Source organism: Rhinolophus ferrumequinum, chromosome 7, assembly GCF_004115265.2.
Source record: "Rhinolophus ferrumequinum isolate MPI-CBG mRhiFer1 chromosome 7, mRhiFer1_v1.p, whole genome shotgun sequence".
Taxonomy (NCBI): Eukaryota; Metazoa; Chordata; class Mammalia; order Chiroptera; family Rhinolophidae; genus Rhinolophus; species Rhinolophus ferrumequinum.
The window spans coordinates 34,733,596-34,749,969 of NC_046290.1; the positions used below are offsets into that span (position 1 = coordinate 34,733,596).

General features: G+C 40.1%; 1 protein-coding gene across 1 annotated transcript in view; it reads left to right on the forward strand.

Annotated features, from left to right (window-relative positions):
* Nucleotides 1-11,028: 11,028 nt before the first annotated feature.
* The window catches only part of IL31RA (interleukin 31 receptor A), a 52,358-nt gene continuing 47,012 nt past the window's right edge, over nucleotides 11,029-16,374 (forward strand). The window contains exons 1-3 of the mRNA XM_033109803.1: nucleotides 11,029-11,115; nucleotides 14,202-14,383; nucleotides 14,601-14,691. Coding sequence (XP_032965694.1) covers nucleotides 14,637-14,691 — 55 coding nt within the window. The 5' untranslated portion in view covers nucleotides 11,029-11,115; nucleotides 14,202-14,383; nucleotides 14,601-14,636. The remainder of the gene's footprint in view (nucleotides 11,116-14,201; nucleotides 14,384-14,600; nucleotides 14,692-16,374) is intronic.

Sequence of the window (16,374 nt, forward strand, 5' to 3'; positions counted from 1 at the left end):
TTCTGTGGGGGATTTTGTGTATGAATTCCTTGAAAGATTTGTCTCCATCAGCTAGTGTTTTCTGGATTTGGAGTCTCGTGTTTGTGGGATTGTTTTTCACCATTCAGGACCAAAAACCAACTTTTCCTCCCCTTCTGAACATGTGAACTTATTAATTATCCCACAGTGTTGGATATGTCTATTTTAATTTGATTTTCGTCTTAGTTTTGGAAGGGTGGTTACTGTGTGGGGGATTAAAAAATATAACAAATCAAAACATTTAAAATACTCAGTTAAAACTTATGTGCAGGAGGAGAAGCTCCTGTATAACAAGGTGGGCATAACTCTTCATAATAAATCATTGGAGTAGCCTTAACTTTGGCTTCATTTGTTGATTTGTGTGGTGCCTAGTATTATGAGGGATCTGCGTTAGGCCTGGTTTGCTTATATATAAAAAGGTAGACAGTAATTGGGTCTTTCAATGAAGAAGTCACACAGTGCATGCAGTTACAATAAAATATTTTTAAAGAGAGGAAGCCTTGTGTAAGAATGCAGGGTATCATAGCTGAATGCTGGTGCACTTGTATTTTAATGTTCACGAATTATTCTAGTATGGTATAAGCTGCTTTATCAATGTTAGATAGCTGAGAACTCAAGGGATCACATTTGCGACGGTAGTGGTTGAAACTCTTATTATAAATATCACACAGTCATAAGTGATGCTTGTTAATTGACCATCTTGGCATCTTACTATATTCTTCATCTATCAATTGTTTCATCATTCTTAGGATGTTCACTGCTGGAGATGTATTCATGATACACATGCTAATCAGCTATGTGTTCTTCCCAGTTAAATGCAATGCAAGTTCTGACAGTTTCATCTTAGCATGTTTATTCTTTAGCTGAATCATTGCGTTACCAGTCATTTGGCATGGTGCATAATATGGTTACAATAATTTATTTCAATTCTATAAACAGAATTACTGTTGAGATAATGCCACAAAGTTAATACCAGCATTTGAAGTGGAATATAGACTGTGTCAGTGCCAAAATAATTATAGTTTATCATAGTGTGGATATTATGTATAAAATATGTACAGAGTGGTGCTAATCATGTACTTAAGCTAAGTAGTAACAGAGTTTTCTCATCTGTTTATATAATTCAGTAGGAAAATGAACCCTACTGTAGTGAAAAGACTCAAATTGACCTAAGTTTGAACCTTAATTCAACCTCTTAGTAATTGTGTACTCTAGTTTTACCTTTGTATACTCTGTATAACAATCACCAAAATCAAGATATGTCATATTTCATCACCCTCCTGCCCCTTTCCCATCAACTCCCTTGTACGGTAACTACTATTGTGATTTTTATCAGTGTAAATTAGGTTTTCCTGTTCTTATACTTCATAAAGATGGAATCATAGAGTATGCTTTCTTTTGGGTTTGGCTTTTTATCAACATAACATCTGTGAGATTCATTGATATGATGTGTATCAGTAGTTCGATACATTTTATTGTGCAGTATTCTGTCATGTGAATATGCTACAAATTGTTTTTCCACTTTCTTGTTGTGGAGCATTCGAGTTTCCAGTTTTTTACTATTATGAATTAAGCTCCTATGAATGTTCTTCTACAAGTCTTTTGGTGAACATAAGCACTCAGTTCTCTTAGCTGTGTACCTAGGAGTGGATCTTAGTGTAGATAAATGTTTAACTTTGTTAGAAACACCCAGTTTTCCAAAAATGGTTGTACCCTTTAACACAGCCACCAACATTGTAAGAGTGTTTCATTTGTTCTACCCTCACCATTAGCTGGTATTGTGGTGTTTTTATTCTGGCCTTTCCTGTGGTTTGACTTTGTATTTGCCTGGTGATTAGTGACCTTGAACACCTTTTCACATGCCTGTTGGCCACTTTTTCTTAACCTGTTTACATGTCTCCCCACTCACAGTCTTGCAAGCAATACACCTGGGAATGGTAAAAGGGGAGAAGAAAAGATGGAATCAAGGGATGGGTGGGGTGCTATCTCGCTGCTCAGTGGTGACACCACGTATTGTGAACAGGGTTTCTTCTTAGGCTCAATTACAGTGATGTTAGCTGCTTTTGCAGTCCCCAAAACTTAAGTGGCCCTACAATCTCTGATACATGGCTAGCAAGGTCTTTGTGCTTCTCTTCATCAAGCCCGAGAAAGGAAAAGAGTGGGGGCAGGGGAGGGAGGAGGTGGACATATGAAAGATTTTCATGGGTCAGGCAAGGACATGACATACACATCTCTCCTCACATCCCACTTCTGAGAATTTAGTCACATCTAACTATGGGAGACTGGAAAATGTAGCCTTCTGCCCATGAATCAGCGAGCACTCTCTGCCAATACTGATGAAATGGGTATTCTCAGGAACAGTCAATGGATTTCTATATTAAACTGAGTCAGGACGAAGACTAACTTCTTGATCTGCTTCTAATAGCAAGGAATTTGTATAAATTGCTAAGAGGGTTTACAGACACCTTTCCATTCTCTGCTTTCTACGGCTTGACTGCGGTATAGGATTTGGAGACAGACCACAGAAGTACAGATGATAATAACAATAAATCCATCCTGTGATGGCTTAAAATGCTTTGGTGAAAGCGCTTCTCCATTATAATTTTATTTATCTAATCTCTGATCATTTATAGACTAAATCTAATTTAGAATAAGGTAATAAGATTACTTTATCTTTCATTAATATTTCAGGACCTTGTGATTTTAAAACTTTAAAAAGGTGTCTAAGTAGTTTTTAGTGACTTATTTGAAAGCTACTTCTAAGATGTCCACAGGGAAATGCAAGGCTGTTTCTTTGACACCTTTCCCTTGAGTTACTTATATACTCCTAATATATTGGAGTTGCTAAATCATTCCACTATTCTTTTGTAATTAAAATCCTCCAACAATAAGAGACAGATTGCCTTGAATCGTTTAAATCCTAGGTCATTACTCTTTCTAGCTCTTAAGAGGCCAGTGCACATCACTATTAGAGGGGGGAGAAGGAGAAGAAAACAAGGGAAGAAAGAAGAGAGGGCACTGGAAGAAAATGAGCATGAGCTGAGGTGTAGCTGAGCCCTGAGTAGCCTTGTGTTAAAGCTTTCCTTGGGCAAATTATTGCTCTAGAGCAGTGCTGTCCGATAGAAATAAAATGTGAGCCACAAATGTTATCAGTCTACCCCCAATACCATTTCAGCATGTAATCAATATAAGAATTATTGAGATAATTTACATTTTTTTATTAAATCCAATGCATATTTTACAATCACTTCACATCTCAATTTGGGAGCTGTTTTTCATTGGAACTACTTGATCAGTATTTCGATTTAATAAAATATGTAATACATTATGATTCACACACCCCATATAAAGTCAAGTGTCCAAGTTGTTCCAAACATACTTAAAAGTTTTCCAATAGCTGCTGAATCAAGTCTATTTTTGAATCTAAATTTACATTAATAAAATTAAACAAAATTGAAAATTTAGTTTCTGAGTTGCACTAGCCACGTTTCACGTGCTCAATAACCACGTGGCGCTAGTGGCTTCTATATTGCCAGTGAGTTTAGATGTATACGATCTGTACTGAGTTTAGATTGTAAGCTCTAGGAAGGCAATAAGAAAGTACACAAGAAATATTTGTGACTTGAAAATATCAAACCTGGGCGGCCGGATGGCTCAGTTGGTTAAAGCTCAAGCTCTTAACAACAATGTTGCTGGTTCAATTCCCGCATGGGATGGTGGGCTGCACCCCCTGCAACTAAAATTGAAAATGGCGACTAGACTTGGAGCTGAGCTGCGCCCTCCACAACTAGATTGAAGGACAACGACTTGGAGCTGACGGGCCCTAGAAAAACTGTTCCCCAGTATTCCCCAATTAAAAAAAAAATTAAAAGGAAAATATCAAGCCTATTTTAAAGTATTCAGAGTTGAAAGTGATGTTAATAAATAAGCTAATTTAATGGAACAGCTGGAGGGAAGCCAGTCTTCCAAAGCCACATCTTTGCTTCCCAAACTTAATTGTATCTAATAAGAATTCACTGTGAAGCTATTGAGACCAGACTGGCTATACCTCTTTCCAGCCCAAAGGCTGGCAACTCTGAATATTACATATTAATTGTCACACAGTGGAATTGGTAAACCACTATGGGGGGAAATATTTAAGCTGTCCTTTCTGTAATCCATTGGTTTGGATTTGGGGAATATAAACTAAAGGGAAATGAATGTAGGTAAAATAATTAAAGTTGAAATCCTGAAAACAAAAGTCATACACCCCATTACATGTCACTCTGCAGAGGAAACCATTTTGTAGTTACAGGGGTAGACACATCTAATTTACAAAAAAGTCTAACTGACAAAATGTTCTCAGTGTGAAGAAAAGGCTCTTTATATTCTTTGAGAATGGGAATCTTACATTCCACTAATTACCCAAATTTTACTAGTTCAATGTTCTGCGTAAGTCATACTTCTTTCACGAAGCCTTCCTTAATTACTGTAGTTCATACCGTGTTTCCCCAAAAATAAGACCATGTCTTATATTAATTTTTGCTTCAAAAGATGCATTAGGGCTTCTGTTCAGGGGATATCATCCTGAAAAATCAATCTAGGGCTTCTTTTCCGGTTAGGTCTCCTCCCTTCCCTAAATTCCTTTTTCATAAGAACCACATAGTTTGTCATCCAAATATGTATCTACAGTGTTGTGAATTGTTCCCGTTTGATTAATGAGATTTGTCATGTCTAGCACACCCAACTTCATGTTTAATGAGTAGCAGTTGCTTAACATTTGCTTGAGTACACAGAGAACAAGAACAATATGGAAAAATCCTGGCTGGCTGGTAGGATTTAAGAACCTCTGGCTGTTCCCATGCTTTGTGTTCAAATTGCTTTCCTGCATTCTGCTTGACTTGAGCTGTGACAGAAGCTCAGCTGAGCTGGAAAGTGGGCTGAGCTGCCAGGTGGTGAAATACTCAACGAAACAAGCCAAAGTGAAAGTGACAGTCTAGCCTTTAATCACTTACTGTGATTGTATAGAATCTGAACCAGAGAAGGACTCCCCCTGTTCCACTTCCTCCCGTGGAATGGCCCCCTGGGATGATGAAGGGTCCGCTGGATTAGCACAGATGTGGGGGGTTGTCTCACTGTGGAGGGAGGCTCAAACAAAAGGCTGCTGCAGATTTCTGGACCCCCGGGCAGCAGAGAGGAAGATGGTTGGCATGTCCAAGGACTCGCTGCTCTTGGAAGTGTTGTTCTCTCCACCTTCCTGACTGCTCAGTCTCTGTATTTGGAATGCCCTTTGCCTGCCGCCTTCTACTGGTGTATGTCTGTCTACTCATTCTTCAGGATTTAGCCGGAATGTTGAGTCCTTTGTGCAGCCTTCTTTGAACTTCCCAGGCAAAGTGAAATGCTTGCCCTGAACACGCCTATGTTTTCTTAACTCCTGGATTTTTCTTGTTGTGTGATGATTGCGCATTTCTCCATCTACTATATGATGAGCCGACAGACTGTTAATGGCTGAGATCTTCATCTCTGTATCGCAGGGCCAACCACAGTCTTTGTGGATAATAACAGATGTTTAGAGACTGAAGGAATCAAGTAATTGAGCTGGCATATAAGATATTGAGACCTGGTTCAAGGCAGAGGGACCACAAGAACTTCCCAGTGGAGCAATGTGTTAGGTTAGCATAAAAGTAACTGCGGTTTAAAAGTTTAAAAATAATTGCAAAAACCACAGTTACTTTTGCACCAACCTAATAAATGGTGGTCAGTCAAACTGTGCTTGTTCAGTCTCTTGATGACTTGACACTCTCTCCTTTTTAATCCTCTCCCCGGATTTGGATATCTAGACTGGGGCCTGGAACAATCAACATGCCATATCATAAAAGAAAACTTGTCTGCTTTTTATTCAGAGAGCCTTTTTACTGCTAGAATTTCCTAGCGGTTACCTTTATTTCCTGATCAGTTTACACTTTGACATTATTCATATGTTTAGTAATTACCATTTATTTCCACCTCCTTATATTTTCTTCAAACCAAGTTCCTCCCGAGCATCATTGTTAAATCGGGGATCATTTGATTTCAAGTAACAAAAACTGGTTCAGTCTAACTTGACTCAGCAGCGGATTATTGCAGTGACATAATAGGTACTGTTATGGACATCTGCAGGCCAGGAGTTTATCAGGGTCTCGTATGTTTTGCACAAGCAACTGGGACGTCGAGTGCTGAACTGTCTGTCATCACATGGACGTTCACCTTTGCTTCTTGCTTTGCTTTTCTTCACTGTCTTGTAAACCACCTTTTCTGGCACATCTAAAACATGGCTGCCAGTGCCCATGACCTGACAGCCCCATTGTCCACCACCATCTAGCTGACTGCGTTCCTAGGTGAGAGAATCAGGTGGGTCAGCCTGGCCTGGGAATCACACGTCACCTGGGATGGGGAGGGTGTATCAGTTTCCTTGGGCTACTGTAACAAGACACCACAAACTTGGTGGCTAACAATAGACATTTATTCTCTCACGGTTCTCCAGGCCAAAAGTCCAAAATCACGCTGTCCGTAGGGTTGGTTTTCTTCTGGAGGTTCTAAGGGAGAATTTGTACCATGCCCCTCTCCCTGTTTTTGGTGACTCGGGCAATCTTTGGTTTTCCTTGACTTGTAGATGCATCGCTCTTAATTTCTGCTTCTGTGGTCACATAGCTTTCCCCGTGTGTCTCTGTGTTTGTCGCTCCTGTTCTATCTCTTACAAGGACACAGGTCATCAGCTTTAGGGCCCGGCCTCCTCCAGGATGATCACATCTAGAGATCCTTTCCTTAGTTACATCTGTGAAGACGCTTTTTCCAGATAAGATCATATTCTGAGGTTCTGGGTGGAGATATCTTCTGGGGTCCACTATTCGACCCATTACAGGAGGTGTAGTCGGGTGCTACCAGCATGGCTTCTGGCCCCATCCCAAGTGCCAGTAAATGTCTGGCTCTTACACATCTCTGCCAGGAATACTTTTCGCTTTATACTGCAATTTGGGGCATTTATTTCTAAGTAACACGTTCTGCTAAAATGTACCTTTCTCTTAGTTATTTTCTGAGAGCCACTGCTTCCCTTAGGGTGGAATTACTGACTCTCCTATTCCAGTTCCTGTAGCACTGTACACACCTCTTTGCCAGTGGGTTTATAGCACCTTGTTGACATGTCTATTTTCCCACTTAAGTTGTGAACTTTTCCTGGGTGGGAGCTCTGCCTTCTTCAGCTGTTGCTATAGTGCCAAGTACAGGACCTGATATTGAATTATGTTTGTGGAATTGAGTTGAAAGTCTGGACTGTATGGATTGAGTCTTTTCCTCTCCAACCTCAGCGTTACTTTACTCAAGTGTACAGTCGTGTGTCACTTAATGGTGGGGATACATTCTGAGAAATGTGTTGTTAGGCAATTTCATCATGGTGGGAACATCACAGAGGGCACTTACACACACCTGGATGGTAGAGCCTGTTACACACCGAGGCTGTATGGTACAGAGCCTGCTGCTCCGAGGACACAGCCTGTACAGCAGGGTACTGTAGACAACTGTAACGCAGTAAGTATTTGTGTATCTAAATATATCTAAACATAGGAAAGATACAGTAAAAACACAGTATTAAAGATTACAAATGGTGCTCCTGTATAGGGCACTTACCATCAACAGAGCTTTTAGGACTGGAAGCTGCTCTGAGTAAGTCAGTGAGTGAGTGCCTGTGAAGGCGAGGCTGTTAGTGGACACTGCCGCAGGCTTTGTATACTCTGTCCTCTGAGGCTACACTGAAGTCGTAAACATAGTTTTCTGTTTTCAATAATAATTAACCTTAGCTTTCTGTAACCTTTTTACTTTGTAAACTAAAATTAAGCTTTTTGGCTTTTTTTGTAATAACAGCTTAAACACATTGAACAAATATACAAAAATATTTTTTCTTTATATTACTATTCTATAAGCTTTTTTTCTATTTTAAAAAACATTTTATTAGTTTTTACTTTTTCAACTTGTTTTGTTGTTAAAATCTAAGACACACACATTAATCGAGGCCTACCCAGGGTCAGAACCATCAATATCACTGTCTTCCTCCACATCCTGCCGCACTGGAAGGTCCTCAGGGGCAGTCACACGCGTGGAGCTGTCGTGTCCTATGTAACAATGCCTTCTTCTGGAATTCCTGCTGAAGGACCTGCCCGAGTCTCTTCTTGAAGAAATGTCACTCTTTTCAGATATATGGAGGTTTGCTTGGTTTGTTTCTTTCCTCGTAGATTTGCTTGGAAGCAGATAATTCACCATGAACATTCCTCTCTATTAATGAAAACTGTTCGGTGGTGGGATCTGTGTTCTCAGACTTTTTAAGGAGCTTGTTGAGGTCTGCAGAAGCTTCTGCCAAACCCTTCACTGTGAATTTTCTAAGTTTCTGTGAAACTTCTCCTGAAGTTTCTTGTTCTCTTACCTCTTCTCCAGCTATGTGTTCCTGCTCCTGTTCCGACATCTCGCCATCAGTCATTTCCTCAGGAACCACCTCCAGGGGCTCCTCGTCCTCACCCACACCGGGTTACAATTGTTTGTCATCTCAGCCACAGCCTCGCTGGTTTTTGCAGCCTCCTCATCCTTGGCAAATGCTTTGAACTCATGGACAAACTTCTGAGTGTCTCCTTCCAGTTGCCATTCATACACTCCTTGGTGACATCACTCTAAGCCTAATGAAGGTTCTCGATTCAGTCACAGAGGTTGCATTCCTTCCAGAATTGTACCAGTGTCTTCTCAGAGTCTTCCTCAATTGCAGCAATAGCCTGGCCAAAGGTCCTCCTCAGGTAGGACTCCTTAAAAGCTGCTGTAAGTCCTCGATCCACTGGCTGGATCAAAGAGGTGGTGTTTGAAGGGAGAAACACAACTGTGACATTGGGATGCAGATCACCAGTAAAAGGAGGATGTCCGGGAACATTATCAACAATAAACAAAACCTTGAAAGGTGTGTTATTCTGCAAACAGTACTTCTCCATGTCACTGGCATGGCAATTCAGGAGGGCATCTTGGAAGAGGAGCTGGGTCACCCATGACTTGTCATTGCTCCTGTGGCACACTGGCCATGTGTGCTTATTGATCTGCATGAAGGCCTGGGGCTCTCATTGTGCCCGATCACAGAGGGTTTCCATTCGTAACTTGTAACATTGCCCCCAAGCGAGACTGTTATCCTGTCCTTAAAAGTCTTGAAACCTGGCATTGACTTGGCCTCTTTAAGGATGAAAGTTCTTTCAGGCATTTATTTCCAGAATAGGGAGGTTTCATCCATATAGAATATTTGCTCAGGTAAGTAATTTTCCTCCACAATCAGCTTATCTAGAGTTCCCAAAAGTTCTTCAGCTGCCCTCACTCAGCACTTGCAGACTCACCACGCACTTTCACGTTATGCAGTGGATAATGATTCTTGAATCATTTAAACCTCCAAAGCTAGCAGTAAATTCAATGTCATAGTTAGGTCCACCCTTTTCTTTCAGCATCACATGCAGACTGTTTGCTTTGGCCATGATTGTCGTGGCACTGAGAGGAATGCGTGTCTGGTCTGGTCTTTAATCCAGGGCCTCAGAAGCCTCTCCATGTCTGATATGGGCCCTTCTCAAAATTTTGTTAGTCTCATTGCCTTTAACGAAGGAGATCCTGTAACAGCTTCTGTCACTTTGTTCATAAAACATATGAAGCTGGAAAGCGTATCTTGTTTTAAAGCTTAGGTTGGGTTTCTTTCCTTAGACATCATAATCTCTTCCTTAGTCTGTTTATTTCTTTATGATGTTGTCCGTAACAAAAGGGTGTAAAATTATAGTGCTCAAAGAAATCCCAGAAATCATCTAATTTAACCTTTTGATTTATAGGAAACTAAGGTTCTATTCCTGGCTTCACTGTTACTGAAGGCAGAAAGAACAGGGCTGCCGGGAGAGAGTGGGGAGGAAGGGAAGGAGGAAGTGCGGGGAAACGAAGGAGGAGATAAGAGCATTCTTAAGAAAAGGTGTAGCTATAGCTAATAGTACTATTAGCATCGTGGGCAGGGAAAAATCTCCACCTGTGTTGTCATGATAGTTTGGACAAAGGGAAAAACAAGGGAATCCCACCTCCCTATGGGAAGGAGTGGTCAACAAAGACCCACTCCGGGAATGCCAGCGATGCCTCCCCTGAATATTTTGCACCCTCTTTCAAATATAATCCTAAATTTCTTTGTTTTTCGGTGCAGTTGCCCTTTTTCCTGTCCTGTCTACTCCCATTATTTTGGGAGTGTATACTTTTCCTTTATTCTAATAAATCCTCTGCTTGTTTGGCTTTGTTCATGTGGCTTATTTATACATCTTCGAATGCTTTCCTGCGATGATACAAGGACCCTTTTGCTCTCCAGTAACTTCACCACTTACTTTGGACACATTTCTCAATTGTTTTGGCCTTAGTTCCCTCATCTGTGAAATGGAAATTAAAATGCTATTGATATCATAGATTGTTTTTGAAGATTAAATTAGATAATTAAAGTTCTCAGTACCATGCCTAGCACATGGTAAGAGCTCCACATATTAATTATAATAAGCTGCTGAATTAGTGGCCTCTCAGTTCAGTATACTTTCCTTTCTTGGGGGTTCTTCTTTTCCTGGATGCGGCCTCTGCCTTCCTCCTTTACCAGTTAGCCACTATTATTTTCTTTCCTTCATGTCCTTTAAAGATAATTACATGGTTACATATTTCTTTTTCAAGCTAAAGATATGTATTCTCAGCATTTCACCCCTTGCCACATTTGTAAAGACTACCTGAATAGAAAATTTGAAATTTAGTCATTCCTTTTGTTTATGGCACTTTCAAAGTTGAGTAGTCTCACAGAAGTAGATTTATTTATTTTTTTGGTAGTTACAATAACGTACTTCACTTCCCAGCATAAGTGCATTAAGTACCACCCTGCCTTGGGCTGGGCTTAAAAGGAAAGGAAAATCCCCAGGCAATCAGAAAGGAAATACTCACACATCTCTATGTACATAAATTCCAAATCACCCTCCATATCCTGACTTGTGCTGTGGGAGACAGCATCTTTCCTGTGGATTCTTTGAATCAGCAGGACATCTACAGGACACCACCAGATAAAGGGAGGTGAGTGCCACACTTACTTAGAAAGAATCTGATAACTCAAGCCCTTGCAAATTAGGCCTCTTTTTCTATTATGTAACGATCTTTTTCCACTTTATTTAGGGAAATTATGGGTCAGAATCTTCCGCATGAAGTATTTTTTGGTTAGACTGGTGGTTGATAGTTACGGGGCACCCAATCTTTTGGTAGCTAATATTTTAAAATTCTAGGGTGGGGATGGGAGAGTCATGGGTGTCAGAGGTCAGGGGCTGGGGAAAATATATGAACATAATGGATTTATTTTTCTGGAAACTCTCGGCTAGAGAAAATTAGACCTAGGTGATTCAGAGGAAAATTCTTGTGTGTATTGGTGTTTTGTGGCAGGAGGGCTGAAGGAGAGTAAATCACTAATAACTACTGCTTGATTTTGCTGGAAAGAGTCTAGGCTTTGGAATAAGACACTCTTGGGTTTGAATCTCAGCTATGCCACTTACAAACTATATGGTTTTTGAACTAGTTACATAATATCGCCGAGCCTCACCTTTCACATGTGTAAAGTGGAGATAATAATACCAACTCCACAGGAATTTTTAGAAAGACAAGATCTAATTTGTGTAATGCAATTAGCACTTTGTACATTCTCACTATCGCATCCTGACTGAGGTTTTGCTAATCTTGCTGCTGACCATTTCAAACAATCCAAGTGGATTGGATCCATCCACAAGTGACAATCCACTGTATATTCTAAGAATTAGTCCAGCATGGATTGTTTGTTGATAGTGTTGTTTGAGAATTCTAGGTCTTCATTAAATGCTGTATTCAAATGCGGCCCTTCTAATGAGAAGCTGTGTATTTCTAGGAAGTGACCTCTTATTGAAGACCAGTTATTCAAAGCTGCTGCATTTTAAAAGTTAGGGCTGATTACTCAGGGAATGCAGGCAATGGTTTGGTGGTTTTCCTCAAGAGCACAGCATAATCTTTGTGAATTTCTTGTGGTTCAGAGTCTTGCTGCACCCAGAACTACTCAGGTTTGGAGAGACTGCTTCACCTCATTGAAGACTTTGAGACTGATGTATTTAAACAAAGGGAGGATAGCCTTTCTGATGACAAGCAGGCTCACGTCGCTTGTTCAGGGCCCCTTCTGCTAAATTAATAATCAGAGAAAGCTTCACAGAATCAGAGCAAAAAGGAGATTTTGGGTTTTGAGGTATCTTTCATTAAGGATGTGGTAAGATCTGACTGTTGGTTACCTTGTTTTAGAGTATATCACTCCAGTAACAGAAAATTTCACCATTTCCTCCCATAGATAGCACTGGATAAACACTGCCAACTTCTGTTTATTTATTTTTTTTGACCATCAATGTTTTACATTCTGAGATAACCCCTGTTCTCAAAGTCTCCTTCCATTTAGGATATAATTAGCCAAGTAAGTTTCTGCAACTAAGTGAAATGACAATTTTCCAGATCCAGCTGTCTGAGATTATACCCACGTTTCCTTGTCTGGAGTTTGGGGTGCACTCAAGCTCTTCAACTGCATATTTATCCAAACGTCTTGATTTACTCTCACAGATAATTAGGATTGCTTTTGTGCACAGATTTTGCTAGATAAACTCTCAATTGAGCTTATTTTAAGTTCCGGGGAGGCACCTCACACTTGTTTGCATATACTACCAACAAGCAGTCACTTTGTGGTGATCTTCCGGTGTGTGTAAGGGGAAGGGGAAGAGGTACTGGAGGGCAAGCGAGTGTTAGAATGAGGGGCATCAGCATCACAGCAATGCTGGTTGGCTTTCCTCAGTCAGCAACTCATTCTTCTCCTTAGATGCTCTGTGCTCTCCTTGCTCCGTTGTAATAACACATCTCTATAGCTGTTATAACAGCTCCGTTGTAATAACAGCACTTACCATGTGATATTTGCGGGTACTGTCCCGTGCTTCTGTATCTGCAAGTAGATCAGTGGTTCTCAACCCTTTTCCTTCTCAAACCCACTTGAGGGGTATGACACAGAGCGGTCAGTAACAGAAGCTCACTCTGGAATTTGCCATCCTTTCCTTCCTCTGACTGCCTTCTCCTTGTTAAAAACCACTGAACTAGAACGAAGTTGGAGCAGGCACTCTTTTATTCCAAGCACCTAATGTGTGGCTGGGACAGTGCTGAATGAATAAGAGAATGCCCGAGGTCACCCGCTGATTCATGAGAGTGCCAGGGCTAGAACTCAGGCGGCGCCAACTTCTCGAGGGCCACACTCTTCGACTTTTCTAGCGTTGTCTCTGGGTGTAATTTAGTATTGTTGATTGTTTAAAGTTTTTTTTAAATTTTATTTTAATTTTACAAATGTTATTAATAGGCGAGTATTGTCATTGTAAAGGAGTCAAGCAATAATTACCATTAATTTAAAATGTTTTGTATACTAACATTTAATATTATAAGATTTTAAAAATGCAAAGCCCTATTTCAAAATAACAATTTTAGCTTTGGCATCTGTTATTATTCACTTATTCAATTATTGAGACTGTCAACATCACAGCTTTTATAGAGTTTTCATGGTTGGGTCTCCCGCCCTTTCCAGGATGCTTTCAGGACTTGTAAAGGCCTGTCTTCTGGCTAAGAGACTGAGAAAATTAAGACAGCATTTTGAATCATTAGACTTTAAAAAATGCTATTAGTGTTGCAATTATTTTTTTAAGAACACATTTATTCTTCATTGAAAAATTAAACACTTTCCCTTTAAGTTTTGTACTCATTTAAATCAAAATGGCTCTTTCTTGAGAGAATAGCTATTGCCATCGAGTAATAGGTATTCACTGTTTCTGTTTTGTAACCAGTCTCTTATTGTTTCATGATGGTATTTTTGTTATTATATATACAAGTTCTCATTCTGTTTTATTGCCCTATGCATTTTCAGTTAATTAGCTATTTCAATTGGTTTGTATATGAGAACATTTTATCCTTGTGGTTTTCTCCAGAAATGCTACATGTGAATATTTCTCAAGTGATTTATTTTGTTGAGAACTCTTTTTTTTCCCTATAATGATCTTTCAGATGAAAATGTACCATTATTTATTTCTTCCTGAAATGAGGTATTGCTTTTACATTTGCTTTATCTTTAGATTATCCCACTATCTCATCTGGGATGAGATGAGAAGCCAGCAGTCTTTCTGTTCTAATTGATTCCACAAAGAATATCGAATGTCTACCATATACCAGGCACTGCCTTAAATACTCAGGCTTCGCAGAAGAATAAGAGAAGCTTTACTCTTCAAATGCTCACTCTGTGAAGAGAATCCAACAGGTACACTGGTAAAGGCATTTTGTGTGATGCATGCTATCCTATAGATGGCAAGGAGCGGGGTAGGGCACAGGGAGGGCTCCGCTGGCAGTTCAGGGAGGGTGTAAAAAATATTTTAAAAGAATAAAGGACTCTTATTCAAAATCCCCATAATCTATCACTGGAAATTGAGTTGTTGGAAAGAGACAGAAAACTAACTCTTGACTGACGACACTTTCAGCTCTCTCCCCAGCCTGCCTGCATTAACTTGGGGACAATGTGGGCCTGCGCACTGTGGATGCTTCCTCTACTTTGCAAATTCTCCCTAGCAGGTAGGTTGGCCTGTGCCATTTCATGGTTATGTGATTCTTATTTAATTTTTTGTACAAGAATTGTTAACTTGAAAGCAAAGGGGCACCTGGACCATGGGCACATGTGGATGGACAACAGAGAATGTGTGAACTCTCTGAATTTGTGTGGGAGGGTGTGTACATGTTGATGAATCCTTACGCATGTGCAAATTTGGCAAGATGGCCGATCACAGTATCAAAGGGCGATATGACACCCCCCCTCAATAGGTCAACATCCACTGTTTTCAAGTAAAGGTAAGTACTTATGTCAGTAGTTTTTGTGTTTAGTCCAATTGTTTCATATAGAACACTCATATAAAAACAAAAATATATAATTCTCACACTATTTGCAATAAATTCCAAGGCTATGAAGGGAAATGATGAAACAAACATATTTCTGCTGTGGTCCAATTCAAAACTCTGGGCCTAATATCCATACAGTACCTTGCAGCTCTAAGATCCATTGGGTACATCATGTTTTATGTTGTGTTTTTTTTTAAAATTAAGACCAGAGGGGGAAAGTGGGGCTTGGCACGGGGAAGGTAGAAAGGCATCCCAGTGTGCTAGTTTGCTAGGGCTGCCTTAACAAAATGCCACAGTCTGGGTGGCTTAAACAACAGAGATTTATTTTCTCATAGTTCTGGAGGCTGGAAGGCCAAGATCAAGGAGCCTGCCTGCAGGGTTGATTTCTTCTGACATCTCTCTCCTTAGCTTACGGATGGCTTGCCTCTTGCTGCCTCTTCATATGGTCATCCCTCTGTGTGTCCTAATCTCCTTTTCTTATAAGGACACCGATCAGATGGGATTAGGGCCCGCGCTAACAGCTTCATTTGAACTCATACCTCCTAAAGGCCCTCTCTCCAAATATGGTCACCTTCTGAGGTACTGGGGGTTACGGCTTCAACATATGAATTTGATACAATTCAGTTCATAACAGGTAGTAATTGGGGATCACCAAGAGAGCGGTTGTGACCCACAGATAATGAGAATGCATTCTAGACCTCTGTCCTGGCATGACCTGCCTAGTAGCCCTCTAGGGTTATATTTATGGCACTCAGGAACTTTATAGATAATACAGGCAAGTAGGCCTGTGTCTCCCTGTCTCACTTAGCCTCTCCTCGCCAGCTCAGAAATCAACAATTATCCCCAGTTATCCCATTTTAAAGTTCTAATTATGTGCATCATGGCTTCTACCAACACACTCTTTCCCACAACTTGTCTTATTCTATCTTCTATCTCTGAATTTTTTTCGTATCACATTTTACTTATACCATCTTCTATATAACTGGCTCTATTTTCACCCAACTTCCCTTCTAGAATACCCTTACTTTGGCCTCTTCTTAGTTTTGTCCTTCTTCTATTTCAAGACATTTTTCAAGACGCTAACTTTGTAACAGCACCAAAGTGATATGAGCATAGACGGAAAAAGAGAACTTGAAAGTATCTTTTTAATTTTGAAAAATATTCTACTTCCGTGTGGGAAATTCTCTAATAAGCTAGAACATTCTCTCAATCTTTATTAGAGAAAAGTTAATGAATATTTTCCCTTATTTCTAGAAATAGGGGAAATCATTATTTCTAGAAACGTAGGACTATAGTTATGGGTCTTTTTCTTTATTTATTTGAAGATGGGGGGAAGGATAGATGTGTGCAAGTGGTATATCT